The sequence below is a fragment of the Myotis daubentonii genome, chromosome 17 (genome assembly GCF_963259705.1).
Source record: "Myotis daubentonii chromosome 17, mMyoDau2.1, whole genome shotgun sequence".
Classification (NCBI taxonomy): Eukaryota; Metazoa; Chordata; class Mammalia; order Chiroptera; family Vespertilionidae; genus Myotis; species Myotis daubentonii.
This window is the reverse complement of record NC_081856.1, coordinates 54,411,231-54,434,001: the sequence shown is the minus strand read 5'-3', so window position 1 is coordinate 54,434,001 and position 22,771 is coordinate 54,411,231. Positions and strand designations below refer to the sequence as shown.

The following is a 22,771-nucleotide window of genomic DNA, read 5'->3' as shown; positions in this document are numbered from 1 at the left end:
ACCGGTGGGTGTTGTGGGGAAGGGCCAGGCCGGCGGCATAGATGGCCAGCAGCGTCAGCACCACAGCTTCAGCCTCAGCCACAGGGAAGTGCTGGGCGGCCACGTGCTGGCCCAGCACTGGTAGGACGTAGAGGGCCAGCCCCATGGCCTGTGAGATTAGCAGGGGTGCCACCAGGGAAGCCAGCCCCACGCCCTGCAGGGCACACAGGCGGTTGGAAATGGGCCCTGGGGCCAGGTGAGCCCAAGGGTCCTCACCACCATCCCACCTCCCGGGACCCTGGAAGCCCACACTGAGAGCAAGAGGGGAGGGACCATCACCTGTGCTGGGGGGAGGGGAGGACCGGGTCCAGAGGCTGCCCCCGCCTCCTTAGGGCCCCCTCCAGCCTCGTGCAGCTGCATCCACAGTTCCAGGGCGTGGCCTAGTCAAGGACTCTGAGGAGAGGTGTGATGGATCCGCCCCGCAGGGAACCCAGGGCTCACCCTGCCTCCCTCACCCCGAGGATGAGGGGCTCTCCCTAGGCCAGTGATGGGAACCTTCTGAGCTCGGCGTGTCAGCATTTTGAAAAACCCTAACTTAACTCTGGTGCTGCGTCACGTATAGAAATTTTTTGATATTTGCAACCATAATAAAATATTTCTATTTTTGATATTTGTTTTCTATATTTAAATGCCATTTAACCAAGAAAAATCAACCAAAAAAATGAGTTTGCGTGTCACCTCTGACACGCGTGTCAGAGGTTCGCCATCACTGCCCTAAGCCTCGAGTGGAGGGACCTGAGGGAGGCTGGTCACAAGTGGACTGGGGTGCAGAGGATATCTTGAGACCAAGGACCAGGAGCAAGAAGCCAGCCGCAGGCATGTAGAGGCCGATGGAGACAAAGCGGGAGAGGGCGGGGAGCAGGTAGAAGAAGAAGGACTGGTGCAGGCGCTCCAGCAGGTGGTTGAGCTTCCGGAACATGCCCTCCAGAGCCCTGCAGGTGGGAGACAAGGTCAAGGCCGGCCCGGGCCAGCCACTCCCACCCCCGAGCAGGGAATGGGAGAACCGGAGGCACTCACTTGCCCACGGCCACCAGGTCGTACTTATACTGGCGGAAACTGTTGATGCCACGGAGGGTCAGAGCCTCCACACGGTAGCGCAGGAAGAGGCCGTGGGGCCCGTGGGGGCGGCCGGAGGCCTGTCGCAGAACCATGAGCAGCAGCGTCTGCAGACCCTGCAGTGGCCCATCTGATGCCCAGTCCTGGGGCTGCAGCTTTGAGGGTTTGGAGAGGAGGTCAGACACCACCCCTCCCCGCCACCGCCCCGCCTCCCCAGGCAGGTGGCCCTACCTTGCCCTGCAGTGTGCACAGCAGCCCCCCTTTCTGGCAGAAGGTCTGGAAGAGGTTGAGCAGGTCAAGGTTGGGCAGCTGCCCATTGAGCCCCTCCACGGCCACGTCCAGGCTGGTGACCACATCGCTGCTCAGCTCCAGGGCCACGGCTGCCTGGATGGCCCCGGCGCGGCCCTGCAGCGGGGAGGACTGCATGCCTGTGGGAGCAGGTGAGTGAGTTGCCCGGGGGGCTGGTGCGGGCAGGGCCGGAACGGAGCGAGGGGCAGGGCAGCGAGCGCACCCACCAGTGACGTTGACGTCGTGGTAGGCTTCCAGCCAAGCCTCGGTGCCCAGAAGGTCGTGTTCCGTCACCAGGAAGATGATGTCTTTGGCCCAGTAGATCTGCCCTGCGGGCCGGACGCAGGGTCAGCAGCCCCCGAGGCAGTGGCCGAGCCCTGCCTGGCCAGGAGGAGCCCAAGACTCACCCCGGAAGTGGGCAGCCAGTGCCAACAGCAGCCCCACCGCCTGGCTGTTGGTAGAGTCGGGGCCACAGGGCACGGTGAGCACCAGAGACTCGGTGCTGGCGGCGCGCGGGGCCCGCAGGATGCCATACACGTTGGTGCCCGACACCATCTGCGGGGGTATCGGTGGAGCAGCTCAGCGCCCCGGGCGCCGTAGAGCCCGCACCAGGGGTCTCCCTGGCCCCGAGCCACCCCCAAGGCGCTCTTGGGTCCCGGGCACCCCGACCCCCAAATACATAGCGCTCGTGGGTCTCATCCGGGAAGGGCAGCTTCCGGGAGAAGCTCTGCGTGTAGACCTCCAGCCCCACGGACCGCATCGTCCGCTCCAGCCAGGCCGCCGGCAGCGCCCTGCGCACAGACAGCCTCTGGGTAGGCCCGGCCCGGACGACCGTGCGTCCCCTCCGGGGCCCCGCCGCTCACCCCAGCTTCCGGCGGTGGGCCCCAAACTCGCGGGCCCAGGCGCGGGCGCGGTCTCCCCCCGCAAACTGCTCCTCCACCATCGTGGAGCCCATGGCGTTCTCCGACATGTAGGTGCGCTGGGTCAGCGGCGGGAAGGCCAGCGCGAGGAACCAGGCGATGCCCGCCGCGTAGCTCAGCACGCTGCGGGGAGAGGGGCCGGGGGCCGGGGTCAGGGGGTCCTGGGAGCCGGCCGACCCGCCTCCGGGGCCGGGAGGCGGATCCCCGCACCGCGCTCGGGGCGGGAGGCGGGACCCTCACCAGAGCGGCGCGTTGAGGCGCAGAACCAGGCGGACGAGCGCGCGCCGGCGCACCGGGTCCGACAGGAGGCCCATGGCGGGCGGGGCGGCTCGGGCCGCGTTCCCGCCGCAGCTACCGCCGCCCGCCGGGTGCCCCTTCCCGCACCACACGCCGGGCGCCCGGTTCCGGTGCCGGCGGCCCTCGCGCAGCCGCGCAGGCGCAGTGCCCGCCCACCCGCCGGGGCAGAGGGGCGGGGCGCCCGTGGAGCGCGGGTGCCCGCGGCTGCTATGGGGGTGCCAGGTCTGACGCCGGCGGGGCGGGTGGGACGAAGGGGGCTTCTGGGGACGGAGGCCGAGGCTTGGGCGGACTCGTTCCTGTGCTGTCGGCCCGCAGACATGGCGGTGGGTGCCCAATGGAATCACCCGTGAGCCCAGCACGGAGGTCATGGGGTCAGGAGGCCACAGGAAGGGGCTGATGGCACTCCGAGCCAAGACGGGCTTCAGGGAGCTGGGGGCCTCCAGGTCGGGAGGTGCCTGGGATTTTAGGGGAGAAGCAGCCTCCGGGTGTGGCCTGCAGGGCTCGTGGCCGGGGCTCAGGCAGGGCTGAGAGCAGGAGGTGGAGGGAGGGGTAGTGTGTGTCCCACTGAGGGCGGTCAGCTGAGACCACTCCAGGTGAGAACATTTGTCTGCTGTACTTTTGGAGCCCAAGGTCAGCAGGACAGACCCCAGAGAGTTCTTAGGGGGAAGAGGCCATTTAGTGCCGGCATAGTCCCTGGGACGGGGGACACGCCCCACATCCCCATGGTGGGCACCCACAGCCAGCAGAGTCTCCCTCCGCCCGTGTGCCGGGGCCCTGCACGGCTGGGCTGAGGAAGAGACTCCACGGTCTAATGGCTCCCTGGCTGCCTTGAACCCTTCTGGGCATTAGCTGCCCTCTCCACCCAGGGACACGCTCCCCCCACCTTCTTCAGGATCTGAAGTCTGAGGCTGCGAGAGAGACGTAGTTCACGTGGGGGGAGGCCCCTAGTCACCTCCACGAGCCGGCACAGGCCACGCGCTCAGAATGAACTCCCGTGGGGATCAGAGTATGGTGTGTGGATTTTATTCTGGGCACAGGTGGCAGGACGCTCAGTCCCCCAACAAGATAGAGGCCTCGCGTACATGCTGCCGGACCACTCGGTCCAACAGGGTGTGCACATCTCGGGCAGCCCGGGCAGCGGCCTCCAGCACCCGCTCCAGGTGGTCCTCATGCAGCCTGGCATCCATCTCAAGCAGTGCGATCTGGCCCGAGGCTGGCAGCAGGGCCAGGGCCAGCTGGGGGCCGCCAGCTGCTTCCTCTACGTGGCTGAGGTCCGCCAGGGCTGTGCCGTCCACAAAGCCTGCTGAGCAGGCACACACAAAGTCCCGCATTGGTATCCCCGCATCCAGCACGGCCAGCGTGGCTGCATTCACACAAGCGGCGTAGGTCCCACCGTCTGCCTGCAGCACCTGCGGGGAGCCCCATCCACAGCGGCTTAAGTCCATGAGGCTGCCCACCCTCACGCCCTCCATCTCCCTCCTCTCCCCGGGTCGAGGGCGGCTGCCTGCTCACCTGCACATAGATGTCAATCTGGGAGCGTGGGTGCAGCTGCGTAAGGATAGCTGCCTCGAAGGTCTGGCGCAACTGCAGACCCATCTCGCAGGACTTCCGGTCCCCATGCGGCCGCCGCTTGCGCTCGCCGGTGCTGAAGGTGGCAGAGCTGTACTGACAGTTGACCAGGGCCCTGTCTGGGAGGGCTCGGGACCGGGAGCCCCGGATCTGAAGGGAAAGGACACATGAGCCAGGCCCGCGCCTCCCAGCTCACGCTACGCCTTCCTCCAGCTCAGGTCCCAAACCTCCGCCTCCCCCGCATCTCCCTCCAACGTCCCAACAAGCGCAACCACTTGACCTCAAAAACAGAGGACTCGCGAACCATCTCTAAGCCACCATCCCCTCCCTCTGGGTCTTAACAAGCCTCCCTGTTCCCGTCCTCGCCTCATCCCCTCCCAACCCATTTTTCACTTGTAGCCAGAGCCAGTCTGTTGACAAATGCCAAGTCCGATTCCGTCTCCTCTGTACAGCCACACGCTCCCAAAGGCTCCCCATCAGGCAAAATCCGAAATCTTTTCCCTGGTCTGCAAAGCCCCCAGGTCGTGCCTCCCGAGAGACCCCTCAATCTCATTTGGAATTGTTCTCCTTCTCCCCGACCAGCAGCCTTTCTGCTCTGCAAAGACGCCCCGCTGGTCTCCACTCCCTCCGGCCTTTCCCCTCCAAGTTCCCGCCCCCGGAGAGCGGGGCTCCTAGACGCGTGCGTTGAGCAGACATTTCTTAGGTGCCTGGGCTGGCAGGCGGTTAGCAGCGCTGAAGACCCGCAAGGAAACCGGGGTTGTGTGTGTGTGTGGGGGGGGGGGTGTTATTTCAAGTCCCTGTGCTTACGGAGCTTATGTTAGTGGAGAGACAGAGTGAGAAAAAGGAATGAAATTGGTGTCTGAGGTGACAGGTGCAGAAAGGCAGGGCGCGTGCGTGCAGCCGCGCGATTGTAGGGGACAGGACTTGGCAGGTGAGTGAGGGCGTCCGGGGAGGGGCGGTGCAGCCGCTGAAGTCGGTAGCGAGGGGAGGACTCGAGGAGAGCGCGCAGGGGGGCAGCGGCCGATGGAGGCAGGCCCTCGCGCATCACAGGGCTCTGGCTGCCACTCGGGTGAGCCGCGGGCACCAAGCCGTGCCGCGTAAACGGGGCTTCTTTTCGGTGGCCGCCCCCCCCCCCCCCCCGCAGGTCGCCCGGCCCACGCCGCCCACTCGCCTCGTGCGGCCCGTAGACCACGGCCAGCGCCTTAGTGTTGCCCTGCTCGATGTAGGCCGAGCCGTCGGCCTGCGAGAACACGCCCATCCGCGCCTGGATCTTGCGCAGCTCCCCGGCGCGCCGGCCGTCCACGCGGTAGCCCTGGTCCGACAGGAGCTCTAACCCCGCCATGCCGCCCGGCCGCCACGCCGGCCCCGCCTCCCGGAGAACTACGGTTCCCAGCGGCAGAGACGCCCCGATTCCAGACCTGGCGAGGTCTACGGTTTCCGGCGGTCCGGCTCTCCACTTCCTGCCCTAGAGAACCACGGTTCCGGGAAACCTGATCCCCACTTCCGGTCTCAGAGAACTACAATTCCCCGCGGCGCCACGTTCCTCACTTCCGGTCCCGGGGAACTTGGGCAGTGCCCGCCCAGGACGCCGGGCTGAGCCCGAGGTCAGCAGCCGAGCTGGAGGTCCGCGGGGGCAGAATTCCCGGTTCCCACTCCGGCCTGGTCGCCCGCGCAGGGCTCGCCTTCGTTCGTCTTTGGATCCGGGAGTCCCCTCGGAGGCTCGCAAGCGCAAATGCATCTATTTGTCCAAGAAAACACACTTTCTCTTACTGTTTAGTGTTTGCATTTGTTCACTTGAAAATAGACACATGGGTCCTGGCTGGTGTGGTTCAGTGGATAGAGCCTCGGCCTGCGGACTGAAGGGTCCCAGGTTCGATTCCTGTCAGCGGTACAAGCCTGGGTTGCGGGCTTGATCCCCAGTAGGGGGCGTGAAGGAGGCAGCCAATCAATGATGCTCTCTCATCATTGATGTTTCTATCGCTCTCTCCTTCTCCCTTCCTCTCTGAGGTCAATAAAAATTTATTAAAAAATAAAAATGTGACCATGTGTATGCATAATACAAAATCATGTGTCTACTCCAGTGATGACGAGCCTATGACACGCGTGTCAGAGGTGACATGCAAACTCATTTTTTTGGTTGATTTTTCTTTGTTAAATGGCATTTAAATATATAAAATAAATATCAAAAATATAAATCTGCCGAAACTGGTTTGGCTCAGTGGATAGAGCGTCGGCCTGCGGACTGAAAGGTCCCAGGTTCGATTCCGGTCGAGGGCATGTGCCTTGGTTGCAGGCACATCCCCAGTGGGAGATGTGCAGGAGGCAGCTGATCAATGTTTCTCTCTCATTGATGTTTCTAACTCTCTATCTCTCTCCCTTCCTCTCTGTAAAAAATCAATAAAATATATTTATAAAAAAATATATATAAATCTTTGTTTTACTATGGTTGCAAAGATCAAAAAATTTCTATATGTGACACAGCACCAGAGTTAAGTTAGGGTTTTTCAAAATGCTGACACGCCGAGCTCAAAAGGTTCACCATCACTGGCCTAGGGACTAAAAGGTCCCAGGTTCGATTCTGGTCAAGGGCATGTATCTTGGTTGCAGGCTCAATCCCCAGTGGGGGGTGTGGAGGCAGCTGATCGATGTTTCTCTCTCATTGATGTTTCTAACCCTCTATCCCTCTCCCTTCCTCTGTAAAAAATCAATAAAATATATATTAAAAAAAAAAGAGAGAGAGTCCTATATGTTTTATTATGTAAACCCAATTGTTGGCCTGGGGTGCCTCCCCTGACCCCGAGAACCTGCAGTCCTCAGATCTCTTGTAGGGCCTGCATGTGGGGCCTCTTACAGGGTGCCTGCCCTCTGTGACAATGCCACTCCCTGCACCCCTGTAACACCCCCACCACCTGACACAGGTGGGTGGGGACCTGGACATGGTGGCCAGTGAGTGGCCAGGTGAGCAGGTGGGGATGACTGGCTCTCTACCCCTCTCCTTGCAACACGGTGCTGGGCTGGGACGAAGAAGCTTTTGTCACCCCGCTGGTGTGGCTCAGTGGATAGAGCGTTGGCCTGCGGACTGAAGGGTCCTGGGTTCGATTCCGGTCAAGGGCACATGCCCGGGTTGCAGGCTCCATCCCCAGTAAGGGGCGTGCAGGAGGCAACCGAGATCAATGATTCTATCAATTGATGCTTCTGTCTCTCCCTCTCCCTCTCCCTTCCTCTGAGATCAATAAAAATCCGTTAAAGAAGAAGCTTCTGTCCTCCAGGAGGGATCTTCCTAAGGGACCCCAAGGCCTGGGCGGGACCCCACTGGTCGTGTGGCCGTGGCCCGTGTGCCTGCTCCAGGTGGTTGGACTCGCTGGGCCTGGCCCTGGAGCTCCGGAATGCCCGGAGCCGGGGGGGCAGGGGGGTGCTGACCTCACAATGGCAGGGTCTCCGTCCCCGGCTAGCCCGCCGCCGCTGGTAGCTGCTGCCCCCAGGCCCCCCACAATGCCGGGCATGTCCCTCCTCAGCAGCTACGAGGGTCTGCGCCAGGAGATCCAGCGGCTGGCCCAGGAGAACGAGGAGCTGCGGCGGCTGGTGCAGCTGATCCAGGAGAACCAGGAGCTGAAGCTGGTGCTGAGGAACCGCGGCAGCAGCCTGGGCTTCTACAGCTCGGCGCTCCTGGCGGAGGTGGCCTCCAGCCCCCGGCTGCCCCGGCGCAGGACCCTCAAGTTCAAGGATGCCGAAAGAGGTGAGCGGCACCGGGCACGGGGGCTGTACCAGGGGCCGCCAGGCCTCACCTATTCGGCTTCTGCCCAGACAGTTAAAAGGAGGGAAACCGCCCGCCTGCGTGGCTCAGTGGTTGAGCGTTGACCTATGAACCAGGAGGTCACAGTTGGATTCCAGGTTTGGGGCTCAATCCCCGGTAGGGGGCGTGCAGGAGGCAGCCCATCAGTGATTCTCATCTCTCCCTCTCCCTTCCTCTCTGAAATAAAATATATATTTTTAAAAAAAGAAAGAAAACGGAAAGAAAGCGGGACTCCAGGTGGCTCCTGGGTCTTGGCCAGACGCTGCAAGTGGGCAGCTGCCTTGGACCTGGCAGGTGGGAGGTGGCCCCAGGCCTCACCACACTCTGGAGGCCTCGGGCGCCGCGGAGCCAAGGGGATGTGAACCGAATAACCAGGGCCTGGCTGCCTGTCGCTGCTGCAGCCAACGGAGCAGAGGCCGACGGCATTGAGTCCAGTCCTGCCGGCGCAGCAGGCCGTGCACAGACACCTGCTCTGCACCCTAAGGGGTGGACGGAGAAGATGACAGGGGGCAGGAATGACAGGCGTGGGGAGCAGGCCAGGGGCTGGGGCAGGGGCGGGAGGGGCGGCCAGTGGGTAAGCTTTCCCCGACAGCAGGCAGTTCTTGAATGAGGATGGACGCGGGCTCCGAGGCCGACTCCCAGGTCCGGTTGCACAACCCCCGGCCAGGCTAGCCTGTCCTTTCTGTAACCAGAACTAGGCAAGCACGGCTAACTGGCCATGGCTAGTATTTCCCGTAACCATAGCTAGTCCCCAATATTCTATTTTTGCCCCCAACCGGGAGACACGAGTGGGTGCGCGGGAGGCGCAAGGCTTGGCGGCCAAGGTGCCTGCAGCCAGGCGGCGGGGGAGGGGACGCGCCGGCTGGAAAGGCCCCCGCCCGCCCGCCCGCCGTCCGGGTGGCTGCCGGCCCAGGGCAAAGACAAATCCGGGCAGGCAGCGCCTGACGCAACCCGGAGAGCCCGGCGCACCGGGACTGGTCGGGCGGGGGGCGGGGGCGGGGGCGGGGGCGGGGCGCTTCCGGGCCGAGCGTTGGTGCGGGTGTGGGCGGTGCGTGCAGCCGGGACAGACGGCGAGAGACGCGCAGCCACCCGGCCAGGTGGGTCCCCGCACCCGGACCCGCCGGTCCACCCTCACCGCGCGCGCTCAGCTCCTCCCCGCCCCGGCCGCTCTCCCCCGCCCCGTGGCTGCGCAGGCTCCACCTGCTCCCGGTCCGGTCCGGTCCGTGTCCCACAGGCCTGGGCTCGAAGGTCGCAGCACTGGGAAGGGAGCTCCCCTCCCTGCCTCCTGGTGCCAAAGAGACGGGACCCCAGGGCCAGGGCTCCCCCCTGACAGGCCCGCTGCAGGCCCAGGGCCTCGCCCCACCAGGGCCGTGAGGGGGGGCATCAGGCCTGGCCCTGGCCCTGGCCCTGCCGCAGGCTGCCTCTGAGCCTGGTCCTGCAGCTCCGCCTCCTCCCAGACCTGGATGCCCCTCCCAGCTCTGCCGCCTGTGGGTGAGACATCTCTACCCGCCTCCCCGGGTGAGCCCTCCCCGCTGACCCCTGGCCTCTGTCCAGTGTTCCCAGGACTGCAGCCTGAGGAGTTCCTGCTGGACTCCAGCCCCGTCGTCATGGGCAGCCCCGAGGGGCGCTTCCATTTTGCCATCGACCGCGGAGGCACCTTCACGGACGTCTTTGCCCAGTGCCCGGGGGGGCATGTGCGGGTCCTGAAGCTGCTCTCAGAGGACCCTGCCAACTACGTGGACGCCCCCACGGAGGGCATCCGCCGCATCCTGGAGCAGGTGGAGGGGGGGCAGAGGGGCGGGGCGGGGAGCGGCCCAGGGCCAGAGGCCTGACCCCACCGTGGTCCCCAGGAGGGGGGCGTGCTGTTGCCGAGGGACCGGCCTCTGGACACCAGTCGCATCGCCAGCATCCGCATGGGCACCACGGTGGCCACCAACGCGCTGTTGGAGCGGCAGGGGGAGCGGGTGGCGCTGCTGGTGACCCGCGGCTTCCGAGACCTGCTGCACGTGGGCACCCAGGCCCGGGAGGACCTCTTCGACCTGGTGAGCTCCCCCAGGCCAGCAGGCGGCTGGGTCCTCGTGGGGTGGGCAGTCCGTGCAAGGGGCAGTGCCAGCCCCAGGCCACCCGCTGATAGGCAGCGAGGCGGCTCCGCGTGCTCCCAGCACCCAGAACAGCCACATGTGCTGTTCCCGTCACGCTGGGCCCAGGTGTGAGGTCGCCCACGCCGGCCTGTTCCCCTGCTGGGGGAGGGAGCTGCGGGAGGGTGGGGAGGGGCGGGCAGGGAGCTGCCTCCTGGGTGGGCCGTGCTGGGGCCGCCCCTTCTGACTGTCTCCGGGGCCTGCCCACGGCCTGTTGGGACACATTTCCTTGCCTGCACGGCCCACCGGCCCACCGATGCAGGACCCCAGCGAGCACCCTCAGGCCGGGGCCCCCGCTAAGCCTCTGCCGCCCCCAGGCCGTGCCCATGCCCGAGATGCTGTACGAAGAGGTGCTGGAGGTGGACGAACGAGTGGTGCTGTATCGTGGGGAGCCAGGCTCCGGGACGCCTGTCAAAGGTGTGTGCCTCGCCCTGGCCGGTGTGGCTCAGTGGACAGAGGGTCGGCCTGCGGACTGAAGGGTCCCGGGTTCGATTCCGGTCAAGGGCACTTGCCCAGATTGCAGGCTCGATCCCCAGTGTGGGGCGTGCAGGAGGCAGCCGATCCATGATTTCTCTCATTATTGATGTTTCTCTCTCTCCCTTCCTCTCTGAAATCAACAAAAAATATATATTTTTTAAAAAGGTGTATGCCTCCAGCCCTAGCCGGTTTGGCTCAGTGGATAGAGCATCGGCCTGCAGACCCAAGGGTCTCAGGTTGGATTCCTGTCAAGGGCGTGTACCTCGGTTGCAGGCTCCTCCCTGGCCTGGGCCCTGGTCGAAGGCGCGTGCAGGAGACAACCAATCGATGTGTTTCTCTCACAGGGATGTTTTTCTCTCTTTCCCTCTCTTCCACTCTCCCTAACAATCAATGGAAAAATATCCTCGGGGGAGGTCTGAAAAGTAGACAGGTGTGTGCCTCCGCGGCAGGATCCCGGGGCCTCTGATGGGCAGTGGTGGCCTCCTTGCAGGCTGCACGGGGGACCTGCTGGAGGTGCAGCGGCCCGTGGACCTGGGGGCCCTGCGCGGGAAGCTGGAGGGGCTCCTGGCCCGTGGCATCCGCAGCCTGGCCGTGGTCCTCATGCACTCCTACACGTGAGTGCGCGTGCCGGGTCCTGGGCTCCCGGCGGCACCTCCCCCTCTGAAAGGCCTGCTCCAGGCCCTGGGTTTCGGCCCCAACCAAGGCGTTGGGGGAGTGGGGGGGCATTAGGCCTGGAGCCCCAACCTGCCCAGCCCGGGCCCTGCCTCGGGCTGCCTCCTCCCAGAGCCCCTCCCAGACCTGGATGCCCCTCCCAGCTCTGCCCCCCCTGGGGTGGGGGGGCGAAAGCCTCCTGAGCAGAAGGCCAGGACCGAGTGGGGGGCAGTGGTTGGGCGGTGGGGCGAGGGTGGGAAGGGCAGCGCTGCAGGTCCTCGTCGCAGGTGGGCCCAGCACGAGCAGCAGGTGGGCGCGCTGGCCCGGGAGATGGGGTTCACGCACGTGTCGCTGTCCTCGGAGGCCATGCCGATGGTGCGCATCGTGCCGAGGGGGCACACGGCCTGTGCCGACGCCTACCTCACCCCTGCCATCCAGCGCTACGTGCAGGGCTTCTGCCGGGGCTTCCAGGGCCAGCTCAAGGTGAGGCCCCCGCCTGCCCGCTCCAGCCCCCCCTCCCCGGTGCCCGCCCAGCCCCTCACCGCCTGCTCGCCCGCCCGCAGGACGTGCAGGTGCTGTTCATGCGCTCCGATGGCGGCCTGGCGCCGGTGGACGCCTTCAGTGGTTCCCGCGCGGTGTTGTCCGGCCCCGCTGGGGGTGTGGTTGGCTACTCTGCCACTGCCTACCAGGCCGAGGGTGGCCAGCCTGTCATTGGCTTTGACATGGGAGGTAGGAGGGCCGAGGGGTACGAGCCTTCCAGGGGAGGTTCCGCAGCCGGTGGGCAATGTAGGCATCCAGGTCTGCGGGGTGACACTCACCACCAGATCCCCCACCAGGCACATCCACCGACGTGAGCCGCTACGCGGGGGAGTTCGAGCACGTCTTTGAGGCCAGCACGGCGGGCGTCACCCTCCAGGCCCCCCAGTTGGACATCAACACCGTCGCAGCTGGTGGGGGCTCCCGCCTCTTCTTCAGGTCAGCTCCCCACCTGGGCCAGGACCCCCTGCCCTGCCTCCCAACCCGCCTCCAATTCCAGTTGTCCCTCCCCCAAGGTCCGGCCTGTTTGTGGTGGGGCCGGAGTCTGCAGGAGCCCACCCTGGCCCCGCCTGCTACCGTAAAGGTAAGATCTGGGGTCCCCCTGCAGGACCCTCCCCTGCTGCCCAGGCCCACCCACCTCTTCAGCCCCCAACCCCACACTGTGCCCACCTCCCAGGGGGCCCCGTGACCGTGACGGATGCTAATCTGGTTCTGGGCCGCCTGCTGCCTGCCTCCTTTCCCTGCATCTTTGGGCCGGGAGAGGACCAGCCTCTGTCTCCGGAGGCCTCCCGAAAGGCCCTGGAGGCTGTGGCCGCGGATATCAACAGCTTCCTGACCAACGGGCCTTGCCCCGCCTCCCCACTGAGCCTAGAGGAGGTGGCTATGGGGTTCGTGCGTGTGGCCAATGAGGCCATGTGCCGGCCCATCCGTGCCCTCACGCAGGTACGCCACCTGCCTCTGCTCTTGCCCCCCAGCCCCGCCCCCGGCCCCTCCCACTCAGGCAACCCCCTGGGGGTGAGGGGTCAGGAGCTGAACAGGGTAGGTTAAGCCCCTGACCCTCCTCTGGCTCCCTAGGCACGAGGTCACGACCCCTCGGCACACGTGCTGGCCTGCTTTGGAGGAGCTGGCGGGCAGCATGCCTGTGCCATCGCCCGGGCCCTGGGCATGGACACTGTGTACGTTCACAGGTGAGTCTGGGCCTGGGGCCTGGGCCCAGGATGGGGGACGGCCAGGGGAGGCTCCCCTCACCGCCCTGTGGCTCCGTCTCCCTAGGCACAGCGGGCTGCTGTCGGCACTGGGGCTGGCGCTGGCCGACGTGGTGCACGAGGCCCAGGAGCCCTGCTCCCTGCCCTACGTGCCTGAGACCTTCATGCAGCTGGACCAGAGGCTGAGCCGGTTGGAGGAGCAGTGCGTGGACGCCCTGCGGGCCCAGGGCTTCCCCAGGTGGGGTCCTGGGGGCTGGGCTGGGCCCAGGGCTTGCAGCATCCCAGGTGCCCTCTAGGCTGGTTCTGCACCTGACTTCCCCGATGGTGCCAGGCCCCCTCCGGGCAGTGCTCAGGGAGGAATGGACCCTGAGGCTGGAGGAGGTGGGACGGGCGTCCTCGTGGGGTGCCCGTGTGAGGATCCCGCCTGTGCACCCCGCAGGTCCCAGATCCACACCGAGGGCTTCCTGCACCTGCGCTACCAGGGCACGGACTGCGCCCTGATGGTGTCCGCCCACCAGCACCCGGCCACTGCCCGCTCTCCCCGCGCTGGCGACTTCGGGGCAGCGTTCGTGGAGAGGTACGCCAGCTCGAGGCCTGGGAGCCCTGGTGGGTCGCCTGCTGGCCGGGCCGCCTGGCCCTGACCGCTCCCTCGGGCCGGTGGGCGCAGGTACATGAGGGAGTTTGGCTTCGTCATCCCTGAGCGGTCGGTGGTGGTGGACGATGTGCGGGTGAGGGGCACTGGCTGCAGTGGCCTTCGCCTGGAAGACGTCGCCAAAGCCCAGATGGGGCCCCCTCGGGTAGACAAGGTCAGTGGCCCTGCCACGCACACCCACCTGTGCCCTCGGGGACACGGGCAGGTGGGGATGGGGAGGCGGGGACCTGGGTGCTGGGCCTCCTTCACCCCCCCACCTCCTCAGATGACCCAGTGCTACTTTGAGGGGGGCTACCAGGAGACCCCCGTGTTCCTGCTGGGAGAGCTGGGCTACGGGCACAAGCTCCAGGGACCCTGCCTGATCATCGACAGCAACAGGTGGGCTGAGGCCGGCCAGGTCAGGTCCTGGGGGTGCAGGTCGGGGCCACAGCTCTGGGGGCCTGGCAGGGGGTTCTCTGGCCTGAGGCTGCAGGAATCTGGACTCTAGGGTCCCATTAGGTGGGACCCCCACCTGGGGAAGTGAGGTTCCTGGTTGGGAGTGGGGTCTGGCTTGGCCCCTCCAGCCGCCCTGTGCCCCTGCCCCCAGCACCATCCTGGTGGAACCGGGCTGCCAGGCAGAGGTGACCGAGACCGGGGACATCCGCATCTCGGTGGGGGCTGAGACCCCCGGCACGGTGGGCGCCCAGCTCGACCCCATCCACCTGTCAATCTTCTCCCACCGCTTCATGAGCATCGCGGGTGAGTGCGCCGTGCCACTGTCCTCCCGGCCCTCCCGGGGGGTCCGGTGGGGGGTCTGCCAACCAGGCACGGGCGGTGCAGAAAGTGTTGCAGGGGAAGGGGCAGAAGCAGGATCGTGGCTGTGACCGGCCGAGCAGCGTGGCCCTGGCTCTGGGCTGGCACCGCCTCCCTGCACCCGCCGGCCGTGGGCAGAGCGTGCTTCCCTCCGACAGCAGCCTCTGGGTGTGGGCAGGAAGCAGGCTCTGGCAGTGAACCGACCTGAGCAGGGCCAGGCCAGGGGCCCCAGGACTTGCCTGGCAGGGCAGGGACGGATGTGGGACCCCAGGTTCTTGCTGGGGCTCCAGGCCGCGGTGGGGGAGGGCGAGACCTGGCATCCAGGTGGGCCGCCTCCGCCTTTGGGGCCTGGCTCAGGGCCATGGGTCCTGCCGCTCCTACCGGGGGCGGAGCTGTGGGTGAGGTGGGGCCAGCAGCACCGTCACTTGTTCCTCCAGAGCAGATGGGCCGCATCCTGCAGCGCACGGCCATCTCCACCAACATCAAGGAGCGCCTGGACTTCTCCTGCGCCCTCTTCGGGCCCGACGGGGGGCTGGTCTCCAACGCTCCCCACATCCCTGTGCACCTGGGCGCCATGCAGGAGACTGTGCAGTTCCAGGTTGGCCAGGTCCCTCTTCCTGCCCTTCTCATCTGCCCCACCCAGCCCCGCCCCTTCTCGACCCCCAACCTGTGTCCTGGCTTCAGATCCAGCACCTGGGGGCTGACCTGCATCCTGGAGACGTGCTGCTGAGCAACCATCCCAGCGCCGGGGGCAGCCACCTGCCAGACCTGACGGTCATCACCCCGGTGAGGGCCTCTCCCTGGGGACCGGGGGGAGCGGGGAGGAGCGTGCCAGAGGGGGCAGGGAGGCCAGACAGCTGACTGCCCCTCTCTACTCCTAGGTGTTCTGGCCGGGTCAGACTCGACCTGTGTTCTACGTGGCCAGCCGCGGGCACCACGCCGACATTGGGGGCATCACCCCAGGCTCCATGCCCCCTCACTCCACCGCCCTGCAGCAGGAGGGCGCTGTCTTTCTGTCCTTTAAACTTGTCCAGGGAGGCGTGTTCCAGGAGGAGGGTGAGTGGAAGTGGGCCTGGGGCTGGCGTTGGGGATTCAGTGGGCTGCTGCCTCCAGCCAGGCCGGGGCAGGTACGAGGCGCAGCCCAGGGGCCCAGACCTGCCTTGAGGCTGGGGGAGCAGGTGGCGACTTGACCAGAGGCGCGGAGCTGAGCTCTGCCTGGGCCCGGGAAGGAAGGCCTTGGTGGTCTTAGAGGCCGGGAGTTGGCTGAGATACTGCAGGGACCAGGGCAGGAGGGCAAGGAGCCTGTGTCCAGGTGTTTGCCATCTGCCCTGGGTTGGCACCGCGTCTGGGGTCTGTAGGCTCTTAGAAGGCGCAGGTCTAAGTCATCGGGTGGTAGGGCCGCGGCGGCTGTGAAAGGCCCAGCCAGGTGCACGCTGGTTTGCCTGTGCCCCTTGCCCACATGCAGAGTGGAGGGGGGGCCAAGGGGGTGGGATGGGGCAGCTGCAGTTACCCTGGGGGTGCTGAGCCTTACCTGGGCAGCGAGAGTAGAGTGGGGACAACTGTTGGAGGTCGGGGTTGGTATGTGATGGGATTTGGAGGTGGGGGGACAATGGAGTCTGCTGCACAGCTGGAGGGTGGAGCTCTGGCTCTGAGTGGGTAAGAGCTGCTGCGGGGATGGTGGGACCGAGGGGCAGTGGGGCCCAGGAGGGAGGAGCAGCAAAAATACAGAGCAGGTGCCCGGCTGGCGTGGCTCAGTGGGTGAGAATCAACCTATGAACCAGGAGGTCACAGTTCAATTGGAGGTCAGGGTTCCATTCCTGAGCAAGGGCACATGCCTGGATTGTGGACTCGATCCCCAGTAGAGAGCATGCAGGAAGCAGCCAATCAGTGATTCTCTCGCATCATTAATGTTTCTCTCCCTCTCCCTTCCTCTCTGAAATCAATAAAAATATATCAGAAAAGAAAATACAGAGCAGGGTTGAGGCTGTGGGGGTCTGAGAGCCCAGGGCGCATCCCAGCGTGAGAGGAAGTGACAAGGCAGGATGGAGGGTGGGGTAGCAGAGCCGAAGCGAGGGGCCTAGGTTTGGCTGCTCCCTTGGTCAACGGGGATAGAGGGGAGGGGGCAGGGATCATGGGAGGGACATGTGCAGGAAGGTGGCAGAGGACCCAGCAGCCGGGTCCTCAGAGAGGACTCAACCTAGACTCTAGGGGGTCTTTCCTGGTGTGGAGAGGGGCCCCTGGGGCAGGACCTGCACTGTTTACTGGGGGCTGGAGTCTTCATCCAGTTGCGGGGGGCGGGGGGGGGGGTTGCTGCACAGATGGCCACATTGATGCTCTTTTCAAAGTAACTGGCTTGGGGGCAAGTGGGGGCTACAGGGATGAGGGCCGTGTGAGTGGGGGAGGGTCAAGGGAAGAGGTTTTTCCCCCTGGGAAAGGAGAGGTGGGACCAGAGAAAGCTTGAAGAGAGTGGGCCCAGGAGGTGAGGAGGCAGGACAGGAGGAAGCGAAGGAGAGAGGACACTTTGCTGAGGGACAGTTATGCCCTGACAGCCCCCGCCCCCGCACCTGCCTGCCCCAGCCTCCGGGGCTTGTGGGGGCTGAGGTGTGGGAAGGAGAAGGCTCCAGGGATGGAGGAAGGAGTGGGTTTTCAGGGCGCTGGAGGAGTCAGCAGGGCTGTGGGGAGCCAGTGAAGGGCCAACATGGGGCCCACAGAGCCCAGCTGGGGTGCAGCAGGTGGAGAGCCGGGCACCAGGCAGCCCCCGGGCTTGGAGGCTGGCTCAGGGGTGACTCCGTCCACGCAGCGGTCACCGAGGCCCTGCAGGCCCCAGGCAAGATTCCCGGCTGCAGCGGGACTCGGAACCTGCACGACAACCTGTCAGATCTCCGGGCCCAGGTGGCAGCCAACCAGAAGGGCATCCAGCTGGTGGGGGAGCTCATCGGGCAGTACGGCCTGGATGTGGTGCAGGCCTACATGGGCCACATTCAGGTGGGTCTGGGGCCCGAGCAGGGGGGCAGCTCTGTGCCAGCCCAAGGCAGCTGAGGGGGGGGGGGGTGCTTGCCCCACCCGGGAGGTGGCACGGCTGCCTCTCAACATTCTCCCTGCCAGGCCAACGCGGAGCTGGCCGTGCGGGACATGCTTCGTGCCTTTGGGTCCTCCCGGCAGGCCCGGGGCCTGCCTCTGGAGGTGTCTGCGGAGGACCACATGGACGATGGCTCCCCCATCAGACTCCGCGTGCATATCAACCTGAGTCAGGTGCGGGCTCCCGGAACCGGGACCCGGGGGCGGGGCGTCGGTGGCATGGCCCCCTTATCGCTGAAGGCCTCTCCCCGCTCCCCTCCGGTGGGCAGGGCAGCGCGGTGTTTGACTTCAGCGGCACGGGGCCTGAAGTGTTTGGCAACCTCAACGCACCGCGGGCCATCACGCTGTCTGCCCTCATCTACTGCCTGCGCTGTCTGGTGGGCCGCGACATTCCGCTCAACCAGGTGTGCAGGCGCGTCCCGCGTGTGAGGTCAGCGGGTCGGCCCTAAGCCCAGGTCACCCTGAGCAAGCGCGGGGCAAAGCCAGCCCAACAGCCCAAAAACAGGCTGAGGATCCTCGAGGTGCTGCGGGTGGTGGCAGGGACATAGATCTCCCCATTGACCCTGAGAGCTGGCCCCGCCCTGCACAGGGCTGCCTGGTACCGGTGCGCGTCGTGATTCCCAAAGGCTCCATCCTGGACCCTTCCCCGGAGGCGGCCGTGGTGGGCGGCAACGTGCTCACGTCGCAGCGCGTGGTGGACGTCATCCTGGGGGCCTTTGGGGCCTGCGCCGCCTCCCAGGTGCGGGTGGGCGCCGGCGGGTTTGCTGGGGCGGCGGGTGGGGGAGGGAGGCAGGGGCGGGCCTCGGGCTGGGCGCGCGGGGAGCGGACACGGACGCTTCCCCAGCCTCAGCGACCGCTCGTCCCCGCCAGGGTTGCATGAACAACGTGACCTTGGGAAACGCGCACATGGGCTACTACGAGACGGTGGCGGGCGGCGCGGGCGCGGGCCCCGGCTGGCACGGGCGCAGCGGCGTGCACAGCCACATGACCAACACGCGCATCACGGACCCCGAGATCCTCGAGAGCAGGTGCGGGGCGGGGCGGGGAGCTGGGCGTGGGAGCCGGGCCCGGATTGGCGGGCGGAGAGAGGGCGGAGGCGAGGAGCCAGTCCTGCGTTGGCGGGCGGGGCGGGGGCGGGGCCAGGACCACCTCGCTGAGCCGCCGGCCCGCGCAGGTATCCGGTCATCCTGCGCCGCTTTGAGCTGAGGCTGGGGTCCGGGGGCCGCGGCCGCTTCCGGGGCGGCGATGGTGTGGTCCGCGAGCTGCTGTTCCGGGAGGAGGCGCTGCTGTCCGTACTGACGGAGCGCCGCGCCTTCCGGCCCTACGGCCTCCACGGTGAGCGCCCCGCACCCGCCCCAGTCGGTTTCTCCCCCGCGCCCGGTCTCCTTACCCAGCCCTCCTCCCTTCCTGGCCTCCTGGGCCACCCCAAGCCTCGCCTCTCCCTGCAGGGGGTGAGCCCGGTGCCCGCGGCCTAAATCTGCTGATCCGCAAGGACGGCAGGACGGTGAATCTGGGCGGGAAGACGTCGGTATCCGTGTACCCCGGGGTAAGTTCTGTCTCCTGCCCCGTCCCGTCTCCGTCTCCCCATCGGCGATCGTCCCACAGAAGGGGCACAGAGTTGCAAAAGTAACTAGCGACCCAGTTTAATTCGGCTTCTGGAGAAAAGGAGGCCGCAAACCCGGCTCCATGGCTTGGGCTGGGATGTGCGTGGGCTGCTGTGGGGATGGGACCGCAGGGGGGCGGGGAGCTGGGGGCCACGCCTGCGCTGAGCCGTTCCTCTGCTCCACAGGACGTGTTCTGCCTCCACACGCCAGGTGGCGGGGGCTACGGGGACCCCGAGGACCCCGTCCCACCGCCCGGGTCGCCCCCGCAGCCCCCCTCCTTCTCCACGCGCGGCAGCGTCTACGAGTACCGCAGGGCCCAGGAGGCTGTGTGAGGGAGGCCCCGCAATAAAGAGCCACTCAGTCTTCCTGCTCCCGCCGCTGCGGCCCGCCCGGCTCACGCTTTGCCTCCGCGCCCGTCTTTCCCCCGGGCGTCGCGGCTGTCGCCGGTGCCTGCGTGCATCGAAACTCGGAGCCGAAGTCCCACGGCCAGGTGGTCAGTGAGCCCTGCCAGGGCGGTGCTGAATGTCACCTGTTCTGCTTCCTGGGGGGCGGGAGTCAGGTTGAGGGGTCGCCCCAGCGCCAGCCGGCCCGGCGTCCTGAGCTTGGGCACTTACTGGGCTCAGCGGGCCGCCGGGCACTCCCCGGTAGGTGATGTAATCCAGGCGCCGGCCCCGCCAGGGCTTCGCCCGGGGGCCGCCGTGAGGAGGGCCTGCCAGGTAGCGGTGGCGACCTTCCTCCTGCTCCAGGGCCCTGAAGAGGGGCGGTGTCATCAAGGCCAGGGCGCCCCTCCGTTCGGGGCTGTTCGGACGGTGCCTCGCCCCCAAGTCGCCACTCACCTCCGCAGCATCTCCGGGGAGCAGGCCACGGAGTGGCGGAGCCTGGATGTGCGCAACATCGTTCCTGGGGGCGGCGGGGGAGGCTGGGTCAGCGGAGCGCGGGTCAGCGAGCCCTCCTCCCGGGGCCTGTCCCCCGCCGGAGCGCCATACCCAGGGCCCACGGCTGCTCCCGGCGGGTGTCCAGCCGGCAGGGGTCCCGGAAGCGGCTGAAGAGGGGGTGCTCCTGTTCCCGCGAGTCACCTGCGGAGAATGGCCCGCGCTAGGTGGGCGGGGCCACGACCCTGCCCCGCCCCGCCCCGCCCCTCCGCGGGCGCCCCTCACTTCGGCAGCAGTTGTCAAAGTTCAGGTCCCCCAGGAGCACGCTGAAGGCCACGGTTTCGTCGCTGGGGCGGCTCTCGGCCTCAAACTGCTCGGCCCAGTTCAACAGCTGCGTCAGCTGTTGACAGCGCAAATGTCCGTCCCCTGCAGGTGGGGGCGGGGGGGGGGGAGGCTCAGTTCAGGGTGCCCTTTAGAATCCGGAACTCACAACCGAACCTCCCCACCACCCACCCTGCCCATCCCCTGTGAGCCCCCCAGGCGCTCCAGGGATTCGCGGTGTCGGGCAGCGAACAAACGGCGGGAGAGGGGGGGGTCCGTCTGCCCACGCGCCCACAATCCCGCCCCCCCGGGCTCACCACTCGGGGCATGCAAGTGCGTGCAGTGCAGGAAGCCCACGATTCGGCGCCCGTTCAGGATGCCCACCTGCGCCTGCAACACCACGGACAACCCCAGCAACCCTCTCCCGTGGGACCCCACCCCCTCCCCGGCCTCCCAGAGCGCAGCCGCGGGTGGGCGGGTACCTGTGCAGAAAGAAGGCCCTTGGAGGCCAGCGCGTCCTCGCGGCGAGCCTGGGGGAAGGCCCGGAAGGCGGCGCGCAGCAGCGGGTAGCGCGAGGCCAGCAGCAGCCCGCTGCCCAGCACTTTGAGGTGCGGCCCAGGCTGCAGGCCGAACGTACCCACGTCATGCAGCACTGGGCCCAGGTTGGGTGCCAGGCGGCTCACCAGGGGGCGCGCCGCGCGCAGGTCGAACACCTCCTGCAGGCACACGAAGTCCAGGCCCTCCGGCAGGGCAGCCGTCAGCACCCCGCAGGGCGCCCCCGGCTCGGGCGGGCTGCAGCCCATGGCCCCGTAGCGCGAGGGCGAGGAGCGCAGGCCGGCGAGCAGCAAGGCGCCCGCGACGTCCGCTCGCCGCTGGGTGTGCTGCAAGTTACTGAAGCGCGCCAGCCCGTCGGGGAGCAGGCACAGGTTGGCGCTGAGAAAGCCGAAGCAGCGCGCGGGCTCCGCCGGGGGGCGCCAGGGCGCGGGGGGCGCCCAGCCTGGCGGAGGGGGTTGGTAGCAGAAGGGGCGGCGCCAGGCCTGCAGCGGCAACCAGAGCAGCAGGCCCGGCAGCGCCAGGGGCAGGCCGAGCACCACCAGCAGCAGGACCGCCGCCCCGGCCCACACGGCCAGGCGCAGCCCGTCCAGGCAGGTGGGGCGCACCCGCGGAGCCCAGCATCCCAGCAGCTGGTCCAGGGCCCAGTAGGCGGGGAAGAGCAGCGCGCGGGCCAGGCCGTGGAGGGCGTGCAGCACAGGGTGCGGGAAGGGCGAGGGCCTGAGGGCGCCGGGCACCGGGGGCCAGTCCGGCTGAGAGTGCATGGCGCGCGGGGCTTCTCGGCCGGCCGCGGGCGCCTCAGCGACTCATCTGCGAGTTGACCTGCAGGTGCGTCCGCCGGAACTGGTGCGGGGCCGCAGGGGCCGAGGCCAGGGTCAAGGCCAGGTGGCGCAACCTGTGCGCGGACCCGGGAAGGTGCCCGAGAGCCTGGGGACGCGCGCACGGGCGGAGATTTGCGTCCTGGAAACCGCCCTCTCTCCCGCGAGAAATCTCGTTGGCGGTTGAAGAGAACAAAAGGGAAAGCGAAAGGGACACTGGCCTCGCAGTCCCGCCCCGGTCCTCCTCGCCCCGCCCCTCCCCGCCCCCCCGAAGGCCGCATGGGGAACTCCTAGACTCGGAAGAGGGAACGCGGGCCGAGGTGCAGCCCGCACCCGGCGGAGGGTGATCCTTGGCGCGGGCGCAGCGCTAGCGAGGGGCCTGCGGTGGGCGCTGCGTCCCGCTCCCTCCCGCCTCCTGCACGTCCGCGTGGAATTGCCCGGGTGTTCCTGCTGCCAGACATTGGGATGTGCCCCACTCCACCCCCGCCGTCTCCCCAGGGGCTCGGTGTCCAGCCCTTGAGTCAAAAGAGGGGTCCCCAGTGAAGGAACGGTCTCCAGGCTCTGAGCGGCCTAACCAGCCGCCCAAGCCGCGCTCCGCGGAGCCCCCCGAGGCCGGGCGCACAGTAGGACGGCTCTGTGACCCTACCCCACGGAGCTTCCCAACTGGGGGGAAGGGGCCGTTGGTTCCACCCTGCGCGGCCACTTCCCCCGCCCCCTCCTGGCACGAGGGCCCGTCTCCGTTACCTGCTGAGTCTGCTCCCACCGGCTCAGGTGGTGGCCAGGGAGCGGCCTCCGACTCCCGCTCGCGTTGCTGGGCCCCCCCTTTCTAACTGGAGCTGTGAACCAGTCCCTACAGCAGGTTCTTTTTTTAAAACCATGTTTTTTTAAAAAATATTTTTATTGATTTCAGAGAGGAAGGGAGAGACAGACATAGAAACACCAATGATGGGAGAGTCATAGATCGGCTGCCTCTCACACGCCCCCTACTGGGGATGGAGCCTGCAACCCCCGCCTGTGCCCTGACGAACTGAACCAGACCTCCTGGCTCATAGGTGGACACTCAACCCCTGAGCCACGCCTGGGGCCGAGCTCCCCTGCTCTGTTCTGCTTTC

At 66.7% G+C, this 22,771-nt stretch overlaps 4 protein-coding genes across 7 annotated transcripts in view; 1 reads left to right on the top strand and 3 right to left on the bottom strand.

Annotated features, from left to right (window-relative positions):
- GPAA1 (glycosylphosphatidylinositol anchor attachment 1) overlaps positions 1-22,771 on the bottom strand; it is a 139,664-nt gene that overhangs the window by 747 nt on the left and 116,146 nt on the right. For both annotated transcript variants that reach the window (XM_059672534.1, XM_059672535.1), the window contains exons 2-11: positions 2,544-2,702; positions 2,247-2,426; positions 2,063-2,174; positions 1,791-1,938; positions 1,611-1,712; positions 1,327-1,523; positions 1,057-1,250; positions 818-971; positions 319-414; positions 3-193 (exon numbers count right to left, since the gene is read on the bottom strand). In XM_059672534.1, coding sequence (XP_059528517.1) covers positions 3-193; positions 319-414; positions 818-971; positions 1,057-1,250; positions 1,327-1,523; positions 1,611-1,712; positions 1,791-1,938; positions 2,063-2,174; positions 2,247-2,426; positions 2,544-2,617 — 1,448 coding nt within the window. In that variant the 5' untranslated portion in view covers positions 2,618-2,702. The remainder of the gene's footprint in view (positions 1-2; positions 194-318; positions 415-817; positions 972-1,056; positions 1,251-1,326; positions 1,524-1,610; positions 1,713-1,790; positions 1,939-2,062; positions 2,175-2,246; positions 2,427-2,543; positions 2,703-22,771) is intronic.
- On the bottom strand, positions 3,608-5,659 carry EXOSC4 (exosome component 4). Its single transcript, XM_059672536.1, has 3 exons — positions 5,341-5,659; positions 4,113-4,319; positions 3,608-4,009 (listed from the first exon to the last, which is right to left on the bottom strand). Exons 1-3 carry the CDS (start codon positions 5,509-5,511, stop codon positions 3,650-3,652), a joined length of 738 nt encoding a protein of 245 aa, XP_059528519.1. The 5' UTR covers positions 5,512-5,659; the 3' UTR covers positions 3,608-3,649.
- OPLAH (5-oxoprolinase, ATP-hydrolysing) lies at positions 8,955-19,473 on the top strand. The gene is made up of 27 exons (XM_059672528.1): positions 8,955-9,059; positions 9,517-9,740; positions 9,813-10,004; positions 10,418-10,517; positions 11,068-11,191; positions 11,516-11,711; positions 11,792-11,957; positions 12,065-12,203; positions 12,281-12,348; positions 12,442-12,707; positions 12,840-12,952; positions 13,038-13,208; positions 13,410-13,547; positions 13,638-13,776; positions 13,888-14,000; positions 14,209-14,360; positions 14,852-15,012; positions 15,099-15,200; positions 15,296-15,470; positions 17,215-17,399; positions 17,520-17,666; positions 17,762-17,896; positions 18,082-18,231; positions 18,363-18,520; positions 18,667-18,827; positions 18,941-19,038; positions 19,282-19,473. Exons 2-27 carry the CDS (start codon positions 9,570-9,572, stop codon positions 19,426-19,428), a joined length of 3,867 nt encoding a protein of 1,288 aa, XP_059528511.1. The 5' UTR covers positions 8,955-9,059; positions 9,517-9,569; the 3' UTR covers positions 19,429-19,473.
- LOC132219841 (sphingomyelin phosphodiesterase 5-like) lies at positions 19,120-21,863 on the bottom strand. 3 transcript variants are annotated; one of them, XM_059672530.1, is made up of 7 exons: positions 20,772-21,863; positions 20,607-20,679; positions 20,254-20,394; positions 20,083-20,172; positions 19,933-19,996; positions 19,711-19,846; positions 19,120-19,637 (listed from the first exon to the last, which is right to left on the bottom strand). In XM_059672530.1, the coding sequence occupies exons 1-7, from the start codon at positions 21,603-21,605 to the stop codon at positions 19,491-19,493; spliced, it is 1,485 nt and encodes a 494-aa protein (XP_059528513.1). In that variant the 5' UTR covers positions 21,606-21,863; the 3' UTR covers positions 19,120-19,490. The 3 variants fall into 3 exon arrangements, with proteins under 3 accessions (XP_059528513.1, XP_059528515.1, XP_059528514.1); XM_059672532.1 differs by lacking the exon at positions 19,711-19,846; XM_059672531.1 differs by lacking the exon at positions 20,607-20,679 and having other exon boundaries at positions 20,254-20,368.

Coding starts and splice junctions, on each gene's coding strand:
- EXOSC4 (XM_059672536.1), bottom strand. CDS start 5,511: ATGGCGGGGTTAGAGCTCCTGTCGGACCAGGGCTACCGCGTGGACGGC. Junction 4,320..5,340: donor TGGTCTACGGGCCGCACGAG/GCGAGTGGGCGG, acceptor CTTTCCCTTCAG/ATCCGGGGCTCCCGGTCCCG. Junction 4,010..4,112: donor AGATTGACATCTATGTGCAG/GTGAGCAGGCAG, acceptor GGCTCCCCGCAG/GTGCTGCAGGCAGACGGTGG.
- OPLAH (XM_059672528.1), top strand. CDS start 9,570: ATGGGCAGCCCCGAGGGGCGCTTCCATTTTGCCATCGACCGCGGAGGC. Junction 12,708..12,839: donor CCATCCGTGCCCTCACGCAG/GTACGCCACCTG, acceptor CTGGCTCCCTAG/GCACGAGGTCACGACCCCTC. Junction 19,039..19,281: donor CGGTATCCGTGTACCCCGGG/GTAAGTTCTGTC, acceptor TCTGCTCCACAG/GACGTGTTCTGCCTCCACAC.
- LOC132219841 (XM_059672530.1), bottom strand. CDS start 21,605: ATGCACTCTCAGCCGGACTGGCCCCCGGTGCCCGGCGCCCTCAGGCCC. Junction 20,173..20,253: donor CTTTGACAACTGCTGCCGAA/GTGAGGGGCGCC, acceptor CATTCTCCGCAG/GTGACTCGCGGGAACAGGAG. Junction 19,638..19,710: donor CCGGCGGCCCGCTGAGCCCA/GTAAGTGCCCAA, acceptor CCCGCCCCCCAG/GAAGCAGAACAGGTGACATT.